The 20022-nt window shown below is 45.4% G+C and overlaps 1 protein-coding gene across 7 annotated transcripts in view; it reads right to left on the reverse strand.

Annotated features, from left to right (window-relative positions):
* LOC145335766 (ras/Rap GTPase-activating protein SynGAP-like) overlaps positions 1-20022 on the reverse strand; it is a 565240-nt gene that overhangs the window by 202603 nt on the left and 342615 nt on the right. For all 7 annotated transcript variants that reach the window (XM_080181495.1, XM_080181494.1, XM_080181493.1 and 4 more), the window contains one exon: positions 6122-6243. In XM_080181495.1, the coding sequence (XP_080037621.1) occupies positions 6122-6243 (122 nt within the window). The remainder of the gene's footprint in view (positions 1-6121; positions 6244-20022) is intronic.

The raw sequence follows: 20022 nt of genomic DNA on the forward strand, positions 1-20022 counted from the left end.
TGGCAAACTTAAAAATCGAGTTGGAGGGGAATTTGGCCACACAGTCATGAGTGTTTATGAAGTATAGTAGGGGGCTAAGAACTCACCCTTGTGGAGCACTAGTGTTGAGAATGATCGTGAAGGAGGTGTTGTTGCCTCTCCTTACTAATTGTAGTCTGTGGGTTAGGCAGACGGAGGAACCGAGACCCTGGCCACGGACTTTGGAGGTGAGTTTTCATAAATTAGGGAGATTGGCTATGCTAATTTGTCCCAAAATGTGTAGGTTAGATGGATTAGCCATGATTTATATATGGGATTACCAGAATAGTTTGGGGGGAAAGGCCCTGGGTAAGGTACTCTGCCAGAGAACGTTGGTGCAGATTTGATGGGCCAGATGGCCTCCTTCTGCACTGTATTGATTCTATGATGTCTGCCATGCTGTTCAATGGGACAGAAAGAAAACATTTGCCTTTGGGACTTTCGTAAGTGAGGTATTTAAATTGGTCGAAAGGAGTTGACAGCGTTAATGGAGAAAACTGCTTCCTCCTTGGGGACCTCGGCTGGGAAGTACAGAAAAAGGAAGCACAACTTTAAAATTGGAGCCAGTCTGTGTTCAATGGTAATGACAGAAAGTGCTTCATCACAGGAGGGAGAGTGGAATTCTGGACCGTCACAGCACACGAAACTGCCATGGATGGGGAGCAGATAAAGACTGAGGACTACCGTTGGAGGAGGGTCCTGAGGGCTATGGGACAGACTTAAGCAGAAGGAATTAAGAGGTGGACTGGCCAAGGTGGAATGAGCTCCAATGATCTCTGTTCCTACATTTCTGTTTGATGAAAGGTTTCACCCTCTCTTATTGACTCTGATCCAAACATTCTTGTTCTTTGCCTTGCTTCTTGATCCTCAATGCTACTGGTTCTTCCATGAACTCTACTTTCTTGCCCCAAAGCCTCCTTCTGTGCCCATTTTCCACCTCCTATCAACTTCCCCCTTCGACAGGGCTTTGTGGAGCGTTCCTGGACCCTGGTGGTCCACTCTGTGTGGCACCAGAGCCCCATTCTAGCATGGCAGTCTCGGCTGCATTTACTGCAGAGGGAGACAATGAGTTGAGGAGGTGCAGAGTTCACTGGCTTTGTTTTTCCTGGATCTTCTTCTTGGCCAGTTGAGCTTTTTTTTTGTGTCTGCTCACTTTTTCCAATGTCCCTCCAAACAGTCAACCTCCAGAAGTCAAGACAGTGGTGATCAAATCAGTATAAAAGTCTGTCATCTCCATACCTCCTTGGAATTGAGAAGTAGATGTCCTGGAGGACAAGTGCAGTTGACCTTACAGGAGGATTTTGGGTACACAGCCATCATCCATCTGATAAACACAATGGTGAAAACTCTGGCTAAGCAATGGGTACATGCAGATAGAATGAGAACGTTCCAGACCACTAAGTTGGTGAACTTGACCTGCCAAGAGTTGTTGAATTCATGTCTAGGCACAACGAAGGTGGAAAATCGTTCAACGTTCTCTCCTGTTGAGCACATGCTGTCTTAGGACTTACCACATAGAGGAGGGCACTGAGGATGTAGGATTGCTAGATTCAGTTTATTGTTTTCAATCAGGTTTTCAATCACTATCTTGAGCAGCTTGGAAATCACAGCTGCAGCTTTTGCGAGTGTGTAGGTTGATTTCAACATAAAATGACAGGTTGCTGGTGATAGTGAAGCTATCAGCAATTTACAACATCTCTGGGCCAATTTATGAAAGTGAAGAGCTCAGTGAGTGAGTGTCTCTCAGTGATGGCTCAGTTGGTCAGTGTCGCTCAATTTTAAAGTCCCACATAAGAAGTTTGCAAAATGAAAGCGCATGGGATTGGGAGCAATGTATTAGCATGGATTGAGAATTGGTTAGAGTTGTAATAAGTGGGTGATTTTCAAAGTGGCAGGCAGTGACTAATGGGGTCCCATTGGGATCAATGCATGGGGCTCAGCTATTCACAGTATACATCAATGATTTGGAAAAAGTAATATTCCCAAATTTGCTGATGACACAAAATTTGGTGGGAATGAGAGAGATGAAGCTTCAAGGTGATTTAGACAAGTTGAGTGAATGGGCAAATGCATGGCAGATGCAATATAATGTGAATAAATGTGAAGTTATCCATTTTGAACAGTGAAATAGAATTGCAGAGTATTATTTAAATGGTGGTAGATTGGGAAACATTCACAAAGGGACCTGGGTTTCTAGTACGTCAGTCACTGAGAGCAAGCATGCAGGTACAGCAAGCCATTAGGAAGGCATGTGGCATGTTGGTCTTCATTGCAAGAGGACTTGAGTTAAGGAGCAAGAATGTCTTACTGCAACTGTACAGGGTCTTGCTGAGACCACACCCAGATAATTGTGTGTAGTTTTGATCTCTTTATCTAAGAAAGGATATATTTGCAAGAGAGGGAGTGCAGTAAAGATTCCCCAGGCTGATTACTAGGATGGCAGGATTATCATACGAGTTTAGAAAAATGAGAGGGAATCAATCTTAAATGTAAATAATCTAACAAGGATGAACTAACTGCATGGAGGAAGGTTGTTCCTTCTGGCTGGGGGATCTAGACTGAAGGGTAACAGTCTCAGGATATAGGGTAGACCCTATATCTACTGAGATAAGGAGATACTTGTTCACTCAGAGGGTGGCTCTTGACCACAGATAAACTGTGGAGGCCAAATCATTGAAGATATTTAAGAAGGAACAAAATAAGTTAACAGACTTGAAAATATTATCTTGTAATATCTCCCAAATTTGCAGATGATACAAAGTTGGGTGGGAGGTTGAGCTGTGAGGAGGATGCAGAGATGTTTCGGTGTGATTTGGACAGGCTAAGTGTGTGGGCATGTGCATGGCAGATGCAGTATAATTTGGATAAATATGAGGTTATCCACTTTGGTAATAATAATAGGAAGACAGATTATTACTTGAATGGGCGAGAGAGAGGTAGATACTAAGTAAGAGCATGGAATCCTCGTGCATCAGTTGCTGAAAGTAAGCGCGCAGGTACGGCAGGCAGTAAAGAAGGCGAATAGAATGTTGGCCTTCATAGCAAGAGGATTCTAATATTGGGATAGTGATGTTTTGCTGCATTTGTATATGGCATCTGTGAGGCTACACATGGAATATTGTGTGCTGTTTTAGTGGCCTTATCTGAGAAAGGATGTCCTTGCTTTAGAGGGAGTACAGCGAAGGTTTACCAGACTGATTCCTGGAATGGCAGGTCTGTCATATGAGGAAATATATAGTTAATACGAATTAGATAAGATTATATTCACTGGAGTTTTGAAGAGTGAGAGGGGAATCTCATAGAAACTTATAAAATTCTAACAGGGTTAGACAAGGTAGATTCAGAAAGAATGTTCCCGATGGCGGACGAGTCCAGAACTAGGAGTCATAGTTTGAGGATGAGGGGTAAACCTTTTACAACTGAGGTGAGGAGAAATTTCTTCGCCCAGAGAGTGGTGAAAGTGTGGAATTCACTACCACAGGAAGTAGTTGAGGCTGAAATGTTGTGTGATTTCAAGAAGAAATTAGATATAGCTCTAGGGGGCTAAAGGGATCAAGGGATGTGGGAGGGAAGGGGGCATCAGGATTCTGAATTCAATGATCAGCTACGATCAAAATGAATGGTGGAGCAGGCTCGAAGCGCTGAATGACCTACTCTTGCTTCTAGTTTTGTTTCTATGTAAGTGTAAAGAGACATAGAGAGAGTGCAAGAACATGGTGATGAGAATGGATTTCAGACAGGATTGTACCGAATGGCATAGCAAGTTTAAAGGGGCAAAAGGCCCATGCCTGCTTTTACTTTCTATGTTTCTGTTTCAATTATGGACTTGATGGGTCAGCGTCCAAGAGTGACGGGCTCTATGGGTCAGCGTCCAACAATGGCGGGCTCTACGGGTCAGTGTCTAACAGTGATGGGCTCTATGGGTCAGCGTCCAAGAGTGACGGGCTCTACGGGTCAGTGTCCGACAATGGCGGGCTCTACGGGTCAGTGTCTGACAGTGATGGACTCTATGGGTTAGCGTCCGACAGTGACGGGCTCTTTGGGTCACTATCCGACAGTGACGGGCTCTATGGGTCAGCATCCGACAGTGACGGACTCTATAGCTCAGTGTCCGACAATGACGGATTCTATGGATCAGCACTGACAGTGGCGGACTCTATGGGTTAGCATCCAACAGTGACGTGCTCTATGGGGTCAGCGTCTGACAGTAACGTGCTCTATGGGGTCAGCGTCTGACAGTAACGGGCTCTATGGGTCAGTGTCTGACAGTGACGGGCTCTATGGGTCAGCGTCTGACAGTAACGGGCTCTATGGGTCAGCGTCTGACAATGACGGGCTCTATGGGGTCAGCGTCTGACAGTGACGGGCTCTATGGGTCAGCGTCTGACAGCGACGGGCTCTATGGGTCAGCGTCTGACAGTGACGGGCTCTATGGGGTCAGCGTCTGACAGTGACGGGCTCTATGGGTCAGCGTCTGACAGTGACGGGCTCTGTGAGTCAGTGTCTGACAATGACGGGCTCTGTGAGTCAGTGTCTGACAATGACGGGCTCTGTGAGTCAGTGTCTGACAGTGACGGGCTCTATGGGTCAGCGTCTGACAGTGACGGACTCTATGGGTCAGCGTCTGACAGTGACGGGCTCTATGGGGTCAGTGTCCGACAGTGACGGGTCTATGGGTCAGTGTCTGACAGTGACGTGCTCTATGGGGTCAGCGTCTGACAGTAACGGGCTCTATGGGTCAGTGTCTGACAGTGACGGGCTCTATGGGTCAGCGTCTGACAGCGACGGGCTCTATGGGGTCAGCATCTGACAGTGACGGGCTCTATGGGGTCAGCGTCTGACAGTGACGGGCTCTATGGGTCAGCGTCTGACAGTGACGGGCTCTATGGGGTCAGCGTCTGACAGTGATGGGCTCTATGGGTCAGCGTCTGACAGTGACGGGCTCTGTGGGTCAGTGTCTGGCAATGACGAGCTCTATGCGTCAGTGTCTGACAGTGACGGGCTCTATGGGTCAGCGTCTGGCAGTGACGGGCTCTATGGGTCAGCGTCTGACAGTGACGGGCTCTGTGGGTCAGTGTCTGGCAGTGACGGGCTTTGTGAGTCAGTGTCTGACAGTGACGGGCTCTATGGGTCACTGTCTTGCAGTGACGGGCTCTATGGGTCACTGTCTGGCAGTGGTGTAAGTTTTCAGTCAGTATTTGTTAGTGGTTTGATCCATGGTCATTATTTCCCACTGGCGAACTGCATATTTAAGTAGCTATTTTAATGGACTCTAATGGCGAGTAGTTATTTTAATAGACTCAGTCGTTAGTGCTGGACTCTAACATAATAAGTACCACTCAGTAATGGTACTCTGCAGTTAATTACTATCGTTTTACCAGACTTGTGCTTTACAGCCTTCAGTATTTAAAATAATACCTTCAGCGGCTACCTGATGCAAAACAGCTAGAACCCAAATCAAACAAATTCCAATGATCACCCTGGCCTGAAGTCATGTTGTGAAGTTTTCAAAGCAGCATGAATTTCTCCTTGTACTGCACAAGGGTTTTCATACAGACACCCCTGCAATTGTTTCTGTACCTGTCAGTACCTGGGGTGGCACAGTGGCACAGCATGCCTCACAGCACCTGGGACCCGGGTTCAATTCCAGTCCTGGGTGACTGTGTGCAGTTTGCACATTCTCCCCATGTCTGCGTGGATTTCCTCTGGATGCACTGGTTTCCTCCCACACTCCAAAGATGTGCAGGTTATATTGATTGGGCATGTTAAATTGCCCCTTAAAGTCAGGGGGATCAGGAGGGTAAATATGTGGGGTTCCGGTGATAGGAGAGTACCTGGATGGGACTGTTGTCGTTGCAGACTCCATTGGCCAAATGGCCTCCTTCTGCAGTATAGATTCTATGATATGATTCTGTCTAACCATGCAGGCACACATGCACCCATGTCCACAACATACAACTGCATGTGTACATATTCAGAGCCGCACACTTACTTAAAACTTCCACACACATCTCTTACTGGCACACACGTAAACACCATTATTTGGGGAACTCATTGAAGACATTAAAGCAAAATTAATAGAAAGTAAAACTCATTTTCTGACCTATCATGATCTGCACTCCGGAATCGGGGCAGAATATGCCGGAAGCTGCTGGTTCGATCCAGTTTGGGCTGACTCTTGGTTCTCTTGATTGAACCCTTGAGCCGTCGGCTCAGAAATCCCTGCTAAGAAACAGAAAGGAAGAGATAAGTTCAGAAGCAAGGCAGTACTTTGTCAAATCTCCCACACTGCCACAGCCTCTGCGCTGTTGTTTATACTCCACATGTCTCCTGCTCCCTCATTAATGAGGTCTTTCTACTTACAATCAGAGAGCAAACAGAAAAGACTCATGGACCCAGGATCAGGGGGTGGGGGACTGTCGACAGGGGTATATAGGGAGAAACTGTTCCTATTGGTGGAAAGAAGGAGAACAAGAGGATACAGGTTTGAGGTAGTTGCTAGAAGCCATGGAGACATGAGGAGAACCTTTTTCATGCACCGAGTGGTTAGGGTCTGGATTGCACTGCCAGACAGTCTGTGGGAGGTCGGTTCAATCGAGGCTTTTGGGAGAAAATTGGACCATTATCTGAAAAGAAAGGATGTGCAATGCTACAGGGAGAAGGCATAGGACCATAAGACATAGGAGCAGAATTAAGCCACTCGGCCCATCAAGACTGCTCTGCCATTCAATCATGGCTGATTTTTTTTCTCATCCCCCATTCTCCTGCCTTTTCCCTGTAAACCCTGATCCCCTTACTAATCAAGAACCTATCTATCTCTGCCTTAAAGACACTCAGTGACCTGGCCTCCACAGCCTTCTTGGGCAAAGAGTTCCACAGATTCAAGACGGGGAGTGGTAGTTGCTGAATTGCTCCTTGGGAGAATCAGCGCAGATACAAAGGGCTGAATGGTTCTGTGATTCTGTACATCCCATTGCTCTGATGACGGTTACAAAGGAGGTGATGTCCTGCATAGACATTAGCCAGTGGTCAGTGCGGTACCACCCTAGGAACAGGGTTAAACCTTGTACTTGTTATGGCTGCTGCTTGGAGTTCAGCAGACAGTTGCTACTTGAGTTGCCTGCTGGTACTCATTGAAGAAGCTGCAGAGTATTTTGGTGAGCAACACTTCATTCAATGACCTCCAGTAATGGCAGCCAGCTGAACAAAAGTAAACAGGCCATCGCTTAGCATTTCATTCTCAGCTTTCAGTGCACACTTGCTAATGAGAGCAACTGACTCCACTGCATCTGAAGACCATTTTTGAGAGACAGTGGACAATACTTTGTAACAGCTTGTGAAGGTTTCACCAAAGTTCTATTGCCTTGTGTGACATACGTTTTCGAAGGACTTCACTTGGAGAGAGTCAGTATTCTGTGGTACCACCTTGTTGGATAGTTTACAGGAGAAAGGGAGTGTTTGGTGATGGGCGCCTTGTTCGGAGTCACCCTTGGTCTACAGGAGGATTCTTTGCACTCTAAATGTATTTTAATTGTGTTTCAACTTTTTCCCCAAAACGTAGAATCAAAAACATGGAAACCTTTGGGAGCTCCTGTCTGCCCATCAGAAGCACCACATTCCACTGCCCCTCTCTTCTCGGGTCATACCCAATCCCAAGCCCTACAACTCCCATCACTCTCACTTTTCTGGCCTCTCAAACCTGGCCACCAACCCCCAAACAGATCCCAGCAATATACCAAGAGCCCTTCAGTCCGGCTTTTGCAATTGTTTCTCTGCTTCCCATTGGAATCCAACCAATAAAGAAGCACTTAGTGACACTTGTTTGACAACACGCCTGTGAAACACTTTGAGATGTTTAACTATTTTAGCTCTACGTGCTGCACAGGTTTTGCTTGTTGTTTCCAAAAAAAGCAAAAATGCCTCCATTCCCAGGAATTTGATTACCGCTGGTGATAAGAGTTCAAGTTAGATCTCCTTAAGAAAATAGCAGATCCCTTTAATATGCACCATTATATACAGTTGCCTTAAATAGATATTAGGTGGGGGAAATCAATGTATGCATTCTGCCCAGGTGAAATAGCGATTTATTCGCACTGTTCTTCTGCATTCGTGGCTCACAATGTGGTCTGCTCGTATCAGTTTGGGGAGAGTTGGGGGGGTGGGTGGTATGGCAGGGAGGCCAAATGCAGATTGCTTTGCTGAACAACTCTGTTCTCCAACGCCGGCATCTCCACATCATGCAAGCGTGACCCCAGAGCTTCTGGCCTCTTGCCATTTTAATTCTCCCTCCCACTCTCAATCTGACCTCCCTGTCCCCGGCTTCCCACGCAGCCCTAGTGAAGCTCAGTGCAGGTTGGAGGAGCAGACGCTTCACCTTTCCATTAGACACTTCTCTGCCTTTCAGCTACAGAGCTGGGTTTAACAGCCACCGCTCAACCAGGCACTCCCAGTTTCATGGGCAGCAAGGTGAAGCCCCTGCTGTAACCATTAACAACACCATGAAAACTGTTGATCTGATCAAAAGCATTGCTGATTGTGGGGCTTTTTCTTTTCGCAGCAATGTGGGTGTCACTGGCTAAACCCAACATTTATTGTCCATTGCCAAACATAAGTTGGCTTTCATAGAAAGAGAATTTGAGTACAGGAGCGGGGATATCTTGCTGCAATTATACAGGGCCTTGGTGAGACTGCACCTGGAACATTGTGTGCAGTTTTTGGTCTCCTTACCTGAGAAAGGATGTTCTTGCTATAGAGAGAGTGCAGAGAAAGTTTACCAGACTGATTCCTGGGATGGAGGGACTAACGTATGAGGCAAGATTGAGTCTATTAGGATTATATTTGCTGGAGTTGAGAAGGACTTAAAGTTAATGTGGGACCTCATATAAACCTATAAACTTCTAATAGAACTGGGCAAGATAGATGCAAGAAGAGTATTCCCAGTGGTGGGAGTGTCCAGAACTATAGGCCACAGTCTGATGATACGGGGTAAACCATTTAGGAATGAGATGAGGAGAAATTTCTTCACCCAGAGAGTGGTAAGCCTGTGGAATTTGCTACCACAGAAAGAAGTTGAGGCCAAAATGTTGTGAGATTTCAAGAGGCAGTTAGATATAGTTCTTGGGGCTAAAGGGATCAAAGATGAAAGAGGAATCAGGATATTGAATTGGATGATCAGCCGTGATCAAAATGAATGGCAGAGCAGGTTCAAAGGTCCAAATCCTATTCCTGCTCCTATCATCTATGTTTCTATCCCTAATTGTAAATTCGCCAACTCCAACACACCCCTCCCTGATGAGCTCAGTGCATTCTATGCCCGTTTTGAGCAAGAGGTCAGTGAGAGCATGTCCTCCACCCTGGAAGCCCTGGATGCACCTGTATCTGGGGTCACCATTGCAGATGTCAGAGCAGCTTTCTTGAAGCTCAACCCATGGAAAGCAACTTGCCCGGGTGGGGTATCCGGACATGCACTCAGATCCTAGGCAGATCAACTGCTTGAGGTATTCACAGACATCTTCAACCTCTCTTTACAACAACCTGAAGTCCCTATCTGCTTCAAGAAGATAACTGTCATTCTAGTACCAAGCAGCGCGCCTTAATGACTATCGGCCGGTGGCTCTAACATCCATCATTATGAAGTACTTCGAAAGATTAGTCATGGCACAAATCAATTCCAGCCTCCTGGACTAACTGGATCCACAACAGTTTTCCTCCACCGCAACAGGTCCACAGCAGAAGCCATTTCCCTGGCTTTGCGCTCAACCCTGGAACACCTGGATAACAAGGACACCTATGTCAGACACCTATTTGTTGACTTCAACTCAATCTTCAACATTATTATTTCCACGAAACTCATTTCCAAACTCTGTGGCCTGGGCCTTGGCACATCTCTCTGCGACTAGATCTTGAACTTCCTAACTCACAGACCACAATCAGTAAGGATAGGCAACAATACTCCTTCCACGATCATCCTCAACACAGGTGCCCCACAATGCTGTTTTCTCAGCCCCTTATTATACTTCTCATACACCTATGATTGCGTGGCCAAATTCCCCTCCAGTTGGTCCCATCTGACCGAAGTGAGTCAGATCGCAAACAATGACAAGACAGAGTACAGGAATGAGATAGAGAATCTGGTGAACTGGTGCAGTGACAATAATCTGTCCCTCAATGTCAGCAAAATAAAGGAGATTGTCACCGACTTCAGGAAGCGTAGAGGACAACATGCCCCTGTCCTCATCAATGGGGACGAAGTAAAAAAGGTCAAGAGTTTCAAGCTCTTAGATGTCTAGATCGCCAACAACCTGTCCTGGTTCCCCCATGCCGGCCCTATAGTTAAGAAAGCCCACCAATGCTTCTACTTTCTCAAAAAAGTAAGGAAATTTGGCATGTTAGCTATGACTCTCACCAACTTTTACAGATGCATCATAGAAAGCATTCCTTCTGGTTGGTGTGGCTCCTGCTCTGCCCAAGACAGCGAGAAACTACAAAGGTCATGAATGTAGCCCAATCGATCATGCAAATCAGCCTCCCACCTATTGACTCTGTTTACACTTCCCACTGCCTCTGCAAAGCAACCAGCATAATTAAGGACCCACGCATGCTGGACATTGTGTCTTTCACCTTTTTTTGGGAAAAAGATACAGAATTCTGTGGTCATGTACCAACCAACTCAAGAACAGTTTCTTCCCTGCTGCTGTCAGACTTTTGAATGGACTTACCTTGCATTAAGTTGATCTTTCCCTACACCTTAGCTATGACTGTAACACTAAATTCTGCATTCTCTCGTTTCCTTCTGTATGAATGGTATGTTTTGTCTGTGTAGCAGGCAAGAAACAATACTTTTCACTATGTTAATACATGTGACAATAATAAATCAAATCAAAATCAAATAATTAATCTGGAGAAGGTGGTTGGTGTAGGTACATTCACAATGCTGTTAGGAAAGAAGCTCCAGGATTTTGACCCAGTGTCTTTTCTTTCTCTTCTGTGTGATAATTGGCCACTACACTGCCTTGCATGACAACATTGGTTTCCCTTCAAAAGTATTTGATTGTTGCTTTGGGAAATCCTGGGGTCATGAAGGGCTCTATACATTTGGTGGGTTAAATGTATATCCCACTCCAAGCACAGGGAAATCAGGGCTGACATTCTAGTGCAGTACCAAGGGAAGATTGCACTGTCAGAGGTGCCGTCTTTCTGATAAGACATTCAACTGAGCTTCCATCTTCTCACATGGAGATCATTTGGTCATTACCTCATTGTTATGGGAGTTTACTATATGCAAATTCACTGCTGTGCTTCTCATTCATTACAACAGAGACAAAGAACAAAGATCACAGGAAAGATTCTCCAGCCCCGTCACCAGTGGGCACCGTCACTGGCAGGGTGGGGAAATTTGCAGAACTGTTAGAAGTCGACAGCTCTCCAAAGTTCAGCCTGCCAGTGTCAGGACTGGAACATCTCACCACGCATCTCAGAAAGACTGCAGGGTCAGTCTAAATGCGAGCCTTCCTGTTCCTCTCCTTGAGCTACTTTACTTCTCTTGGGAAATCGCAGGAAGCCCTCATGAAAGGTGAAGGGGATATTTCATTGAGGTCTTCAAAATCTCCATTTTTCACAGAGCAGAGAGGGAGATAATACCTACTAACAGGAGGTTCAGTCATCAGAGGATACAGATTGAAAACTATTGTCAAAAGAACAAGATGGAGATGTGGAGTATTTTTCTAACGTAGCAAATGATGATGATCTGGAATTCACATGTTTGAAAAGGCGGCAGAAGCAGGTTCAGTGGAAACTCTCTCAAGGAAACTGGATAAAGGCTGGAAAAGGAAAATAATTTCAGATCCATGGGAATTGAGACTAATTGGATAGCTCTTTCAAAGGGCCAGTAAAGGGACAATGGGCCAAATGGCTTCTTTCTGTTCCACGTGATTCCACACAACAAAATCTAGAATGCACAGTCACTGGAATGGAGAAAATCAAATTTGTTGGATGATATTGAGCAGAAGAAGGGACTTCATTATTTCGCATATCCTGTGGAGTTAGATATTTACGCAAGGATATTTTGGCCTTGGAGGGAGTGCAGAGGAGGTTTACTAGGATGATGCCAGAGTTGAGGGGGTTGAGCTATGAGGAGAGGCTGAATAAATTAGGCTTGTACTCGTTAGAGTTTAGAAGAATGAGGGGAGATCTCATTGAGACGTATAAGATGATGAATGGGATGGATAGGATAGAGATGGAGAGACTCTTCCTGCTCAGAAAGGATAGTAGGACTAGGGGGCACAGCCTCAAGATAAAGGGGGGGCGGTTTAGAACGGAGTTGAGGAGGAACATCTTCACTCAAAGGGTGGTGAACCTCTGGAATTCTCTGCCTGTTGAAGTGGTGGAGGCTACCTCGCTAAATATTTTTAAGACGCGGGCTGATGGGTTTTTGATAAGAGAGGGGATTAAGGGTTATGGGGAGAGGGCGGGAATGTGGAACTGAGCCACGACAGATCAGCCATGATCTTATTGAATGGCGGGGCAGGCTCGAAGGGCTAGTTGGCCTACTCCTGCTCCTATTTCTTATGTTCTTATGTAGATGACTGTCATTGATGATGGAGCAAAACCTCAAATTATGCATGGACAGATTGGACTCCTAAATAAGACATGTGTTCTAAAGATTGACGTTTTTAAGATGACTGCGGATGTAAATTATGATAATGTAAACTCAGGCTCCATCTGAGAGGTTCCTGAGTGGGTGATACATAAGCAAGGAAAGACAGCAGCAGGCATCCCAGCTCTGACAAGTAAAAATAAAACTTTCTATCTCTGACTGGAATTTTACTGCCTTGCCCACCATGGGAATCAGAATGGGCAAGGGGCAAACAATGGAAATGTCTGTTGACCTCAGGCGGGATTTTTCGGGATGAGCAAGGCTGTAAAATCTTGCCCACTGCATCTGTCATCACAGAAATAAGCCAAGTCAACAAAACCACGCCTGAAAAGGAAGCAGGACAACTTCTCAGCTAAACTGCAGGACTCTGGAATCTGAAAACAAATCTCAAATGGTCACATTTCACCATCTACTCCTTGCAGAGAAGTCAAAGACTGATTTGTAAATCCTTTTTTAAACATATTTTTAGACTCATTTCTAATCTTCAGACAGAGGTGAGGAGACATTTCTCCACCCAAAGAATGGTGAGCCTATGGAATTCATTACCACAGGAAGTAGTTGATGCCAAAACATTGAATGTATTCAAGAGGTAGCTGGACATAGCACTTGGGGCAAAAGGGATCAAAGGTTATGGGGAAAAAGCAGGATTAGGCTATTGAGTTGGATGATCAGCCATGATCGTGATGAATGGTGGAGCAGGCTCTAAGGGCCAAATGGTGTCCTCCTGCTCCTATCTTCTATGTTTCTATGTAATCTGTGTGAATGTACATGCTTGTGTTTTATTATTTTCCTTGCTTCTAGTAACTAATAAATTCACTCTTTCTTTAACTCAAGAAAATCTGGTTAAATTGGCTCCTTTTAAAATATGAATACCCTGGGGCTGGGGAAGATATACGCAAGTAATCTTGCAGAACCTGAAGTAATTTTGTTGTGACAAAGGGAATTGAATAAAAAGAGGGACGCAATTCATTCTTCCTCACCCGGGGACATAATATGGGGTATTCCACCCAGAATTTAACAAACTGGGATAGTTCTCATTGAGGGGTTGGAGGGTAAAAAATCTGGGGAGCTGCTCAGGAATTGGTTGTTACAGTACATCTAGAATACTGTGATGCTTGTCTTCACTATCATCTAGTTGTCTGGTTAAGGTTCAGTTAAGGGCAGTTTACAGCTTCAGACAAAGGATAATTAACCACTGACCATTCCATCATGCTGAAGGTTTGTTAACCTGACTTTCTCTCTGCTTTGTGGATGAATTTTCTGAAGGGTAACTCTTCTTGACACAAGAGACCATCACCACTACCAACCTGCTGAGCTCGGGCTCGGAAATATTTATTGGCCTCCAGGTAGTACACTAGAGCTTCTGGACTCTGTACCCTCGGAAGGAGTGTCGCTGTACCCAGTGCCCTCTAAGTGCTGAAGGAGTGTTTCTGTACCCAGTTCCCTCTGAGTACTGAAGGAGTATTCCTGTACCCAGTGCCTCTGAGTACTGAAGGAGTGTTACTCTACCCAGTGCCTTCTGAGTACTGAAGGAGTGTTACTCTACCCAGTGCCTTCTGAGTACTGAAGGAGTGTTACTCTACCCAGTGCCTTCTGAGTACTGAAGGAGTGTTACTCTACCCAGTGCCCTCTGAGTACTGAAGGAGTGTTACTGTACCACTGCACCTACTGTATGCTACAGTTCTGTACATCTGCCTGAGTGAGAATTTTTTCTATTTATTGCCGTGGTACCATTTTATCGTTGGGTATTTATCTTGAGATATTGAGATGCAGATATCATGCAGGGCAAATCAATGCCTTCAGCCTGACTACCCAGCACTCCATTCAGTGATAGAGGCTGGTTGAGAAGCTAATGTAGCTTTGCAGAACATGCTGTTTGCACAGATGCCTGTCTGTTAAGCTAAGGCAGGCAAGCTTTTGAAACCCAGGCTTATTATCTTCTAAGTGTGGTAATCCCTTTATCACCCCATCCCGATGCTCGAACAGCACCAATAGGAAACTTTTAAGTGACAAATCCATCATAATATAGTCTCCACAATCTCCCCCCACCCCCCATGCACATATAGAGGAATCAAATGCTTCGTTCACAGTTCCAGATGAAGAGGCCACAGCAAGCTAACAATTTCAAATGAGCAGACATATAGCAGGCAAGTGAGGGAATTAGATCACTCATTTGGTCCTGCTTTGTCTCCTTCTGCAGTGAATGTCACTTAACACTTCTCAGCAGACATGCCTTAGGTGTGAGGGCTGCCAGTTAAGCAGTGAGCTGTGGCCAGCTTTTTGACCTCCCTTGGGAGTGTTTGATGGGATAATGTAGAGGGTGCTTTACTTTGTATCTAACCCTGTGCTGTACCTGTTCTGGGAGTGTTTGATGGGGGACAGTGTAGAGAAAGTCTTAATCTGTATCTAAACCCGTGCTGTACCTGTCCTGGGAGTGTTTGATGGGGGACAGTGTAGAGGGAGCTTTACTCTATATCTAACCCCATGCTGTATCTGTCCTGAGAGTGTTTGGTGGGGACTGTATAGCAGGAGCTTTACTCTGTAACTCAACCTGTGCTGTACCTGTCCTGGGAGTGTTTGATGGGATAGTGTAGAGGGAGCTTTACTCTTTATTTAACCCTGTGCTGTACCTGTCCTGGGAGCGTTTGATGGGGGACAGTGTAGAGGGAGTCTTACTCTGTATCTAACCCTGTGCTGTACCTATCCTGAGAGTGTTTGATGGAGACAGTGTAGAGGGAACTTTACTCTGTATCTAACTCCGTGCCATACCTGTCCTGGGAGTGTTTGATGGGGACAGTGTAGAAGAAGCTTTACTCTGTATCCAACCCCGTGCTGTACCTGTCCTGGGAGTGTTTGATGGGGACAGTGTAGAGGGAGCTTTACTCTGTATCTAACCCTGTGCTGTACCTGTCCTGAGAGTGTTTGGTGGGGACAGTGTTGAGGCAGCTTTACTCTGTATCTAACCCAATGCTATACCTGTGCTGGGAGTGTTTAATTGGGCAGTGTAGCGGGACAAAGACTGCAATTGGGGCCAGAAGAATGTCATCTTACTGTGATTTCCAAATACATTCACTCGTCCCTTTATATCTTTGATTAATCTTATAATAACTATAAGAGTCGGCTGTAAAGGAACAGTGCTTTTAAAATCGCAAGCCTGTGGTGAACAGAACTGGGACAGAAGGGATAATGGATCCACTCAGAGGCCTGCTTTATACAGGGCTTGGTATACAAGCTGCACCTAGTTGGTTAATTACCAATCACCAGAGAGCTCATACTCAGTGAGTCCTCCAGGGAAGTCAATCAGTGATGCCCCATGCCACTCATGGGGATTATCACAAATCTTCTTCTGCTGTACAATTTGTTTGAGACATTTGCAATTTTGACCTGTTGTGCAACCTGAAGTTTATCACTATATGCCAAAGCATCTGAGAGCATGTGTCTGCTATGTTGGCTAAATGATGGTCCAGTGGAGTTAAAGCTGGATCTGCATTCAGGAAAAACTCTGCTCACTCTGTGAGCGTGAATGGCCTGCCATCTGCTGGCCATGACTGTGACTGCACCCTGTTAGGGTTCATGCAGAGGAGCATTGTGCCTAACAGTCCCCTGCCACTGCTTTCTGCCTGGTTACACAGACTGATTGTAGAGGGTACGAGTTTAGCTGCTCCAACATGAAGTTCCAAGCAGCTCCTTTCTTTTGCACGTGCAGCTCAGCTCTTCTGAACAATCAAATGGGGTGATTTGCATCGCTCCACCATTGCCTTCAGCTTCTCGCATTTTTTGAAATTAATTTATGTGATGCGGGCATCACTGGCTGCTTGGAACTTCATGTTGGAGTGGCTAAACTCGTGCCCTCTACAATCAGATTTTATAACTGGGCAGGAGGCAGGGACAGGGGACTGTCAGGCACAATGCTCCTCTGCATGAACCCTGACAGAGTGCAGTCACAATCATGGCCAGCATTTATTGCCCATCCCCAACTGCCCTTGAGAGCGTAGTTGAGTCAAGCACATTGCCGAGGATCAGGATATAGGCCAGATTGGGCAGGACAACAGATTTCCTCTGTGAACCAGATGGGATCCTGACAAAATCAACAATGGTTTCATGGTCACCATTAGGCTTTTAATTCCAGATTTTACTGACTTGAAATTTCAGCATCTGCTGTGCTGTGATCTGAACCTGGGTTCCCAGAGCATTACCGCAGAATCCCTACTGTGCAAAAGGAGGCCATTTGGCCCATCAAGTCCACACCATTTCTCCAAAGAATATCTTAGCCCCATCCCCAGCCATATCCCTGTAACCCTGTCCAGGGTCTTCTCCTTAAAGGCACACTCCTTCACACCTGCCACTTGACTAAACGTCTGATCAATGGACTAGGATTTTGTCGAAGTGCTTTGGGATGTTTCTGCTGTGTTAAAGGGCTCCATGCCAATGCAAGGTTGTTGTTGTAAACAGAGAGATGCACTCTATCTTCTCCATGGAGATGAAGGCTCAGTCTCCTGTCTTTTCCAACCCATACTGTCAATCAGAAAAACAGGGAAAGAATGCTGAAAAAAATAAGACTTGGAAAGTTATTTCTTACATTTGGCCTCACTAATTGCTAATTTTTGGGTCTGAGGCCTTCTGCACCCCACCTCTATCCAAAATCTAGGCCTTACCTAATGCGCTGAGAGGAAGTACGAGATTCTCAACCTGTTCCACTGCCCTCTTGGCTGACCTCCCAAATCTCTCCCTTCCTAAATCTCACTCACCCAAAACTCTGCCGCTCGTAACCTAACTGGCACCACATCCTCTCCACCCATCACCTGCTGTGCTTGCCAGGCCTACATTAGTGGCCCACTCAGCGTAGCCTGAATCTGAAGGCCATCATCCTCATTTGATAATCGCTCAGGGCCCCTCCTCCTCCCAATCTCTTGTGGCATCATAGAATTATAGAACCCACTACGGCAGAAAGAGGCCACTTGGCCCATCCAATCTCCACTGACCACAATCCCACCCATGCCCTATCCTCATAATCCTATTTACCCGAGCTAGTCCCCCGACACTAAAGGTCAACTTACCACGGATCAACCTAACCGGCACATCTTTGGACTGTGGGAGGAAACCCAAGTGATCAAAACTGGGAATTGAACCTGGGTCCCTGGTGCTGTGAGGCAGCAGTGCTAACCATGGGTCAACATGCCGCCCCATCCTCTAGCTCCACAAACACTTTGTGAAATCTGCACTGTTCCGAATCTGACATCTTGAGCAACCCAACTTTCATTGTTCCATCACTACCAATTGAGGCTCTGAGCTCTCAAGATCCCTCTCTACACATTTCCATCTTGTTCCTTCACTTTCCTCTTTTTCAGGTGCTCCTTAAAAGTCGCTCCATCGCACATGTTTACAAATAGAATGGTATATTGCCTTGACTTCAAGGTGGCGCCAGAGTGTGGTGACTTCTTGCAAGCTGTGCCCATCACACCCTCTAATTCTATCTTTTACGTTTTTAAAAGTATTCTATGTTTTTAAAAGTATTCTAACTCTTTAGGGGAATTTCACAGTAACTTCATTGCAGTGTTAATGTAGGCCTTATTTGTGGTTAATAAATAAACTTTACTTTTTAAAACTCTGTAACCTTCCCTGCTGCCATCAGACTTTGAATGAACCATTAAGTTGACCTTTCTCTACACCTAGCTATGACTGTCACACTACATTCTGCACTCTCTCCTTTCCTTCTCTATGAATGAGATGCTTTGTCTGTATAAGCATGCAAGAAACAATACTTTTCACTATATACTAATACATGTCACAACAATAAATCAAATCAAAATCAAATATATCCAACCTGTCTCACAATAAATCCTTCTTTGCATTAGAAGTGGCAAAAAAGAGACCATCCAGTTCCAGATTGTGAGTGCTCTGAAACTCTTCCTAAACCAATGTTTGCACAAATTTGATATTATACAGTGGAACAAAGAGAATTCAGAAATACACTAATCTAAGATTGCTTCACGTGGCAGGACTGCATAGTACCTTGCCACATCTTACTACTTTGAACGTGTCAAAATATTGTTGAAGTGGCTGCAGAGATTTTCTTGGAGTGGCTGACAGGCAAGTACTGGGTTGTATTACCAACCCACCAGTGTTGAGCTATATCCAAAGGGCTCCATGCCAAGCATCTAAGCTAATCCCATTTGCCTACAGTTGGTCCATTTCCCTCTAAATCTTTAAAGAATTACGTTCCAGGACATTGTCGTAAGCAAACCTAGGGAAGACAATTCACATGGGGTGTCATTTTTTTAAAAAAAATCATTGTGTGTTCTGTTAAAACAAATCATTCAAGCACTCTTATTTGCCAGTTATTGGAGATGGGACAAAACAGCTGTTGATTGAGAGTTGACAATAATCCAATCAGGTCGTGAGGAACTTCCAAATTGGGGTTGGAGGGTGGAGCTTTGTGATGATTGACATGATCGGTGACCAATGGAGGCCAGACAGGGGTGGGGCGGGGTGGTGGATGGCAGGGAACCACAATACCAAGGCCTAAAATACAATACCAAGGCCTAAAAAAACTGGATGCAATTTTAACCTAACCCCAGCAGTACATGGGAAAGATCCATCCTGATTGTTAACATGTGAGTTGTCGGACATGAGGCAGCAGGTTTCAGAAAGAAACTCTGTTATTTAGGCAGCATCTATGGCAGTTGGCACGACCTCAGACATTCCAAATGGATGGATGCTGTGGCAGTGCTACCATTATAGAATTAGTGACCAGCTGCCCAGGTTATACACTGGGGATATCAGTTCAAATCTCAAAACCTGGAATTGGAAACTAGTTTCTGTAATGGTAATTGTCACAAAAAACCCATCTGGTTCACTAATGTCCCTTTAGGGAAGGAAATATGCCATCCTTACCTGGTCCAGCCTACATTTGACTCCAGAGCCATAGCAGTGTGGTTAACTCTTAACTGCCCTCTGAAATGGCCTGTCCTCAAGGTAAATTAACAATGGATGACAAATGCTGGCGATATCCGTGTCTCATGAAAGAGCAACAGAATCTCTACAATGCAGAAAGGGGCCATCTGGCTCATCGAGTCTGCACTAACTCTCTGAAAGAGCATTCCACCAAACCCTTCCCTTCATCCTACTTTCATAACTCCATGCATTTAACATGACCAATCCACCTAACCCTCACATCTTTGGACTTGGGAGGAAACTGGAGCATCCAGAGGAAACCCTTGCAGACACAGGGAGAAAGTGCAAACTATACACAGACAGTGACCCAAGGCCAGAATTGAATCTGGGTCCCTGGTGCTGTGAGGCAGGGGTGCAAACCACTGTGCCACCATGCCACCCAGTACTTTTTGAAG

Source organism: Carcharhinus amblyrhynchos, unplaced genomic scaffold, assembly GCF_965287045.1.
Source record: "Carcharhinus amblyrhynchos unplaced genomic scaffold, sCarAmb.v2.hapA scaffold_40, whole genome shotgun sequence".
Taxonomy (NCBI): Eukaryota; Metazoa; Chordata; class Chondrichthyes; order Carcharhiniformes; family Carcharhinidae; genus Carcharhinus; species Carcharhinus amblyrhynchos.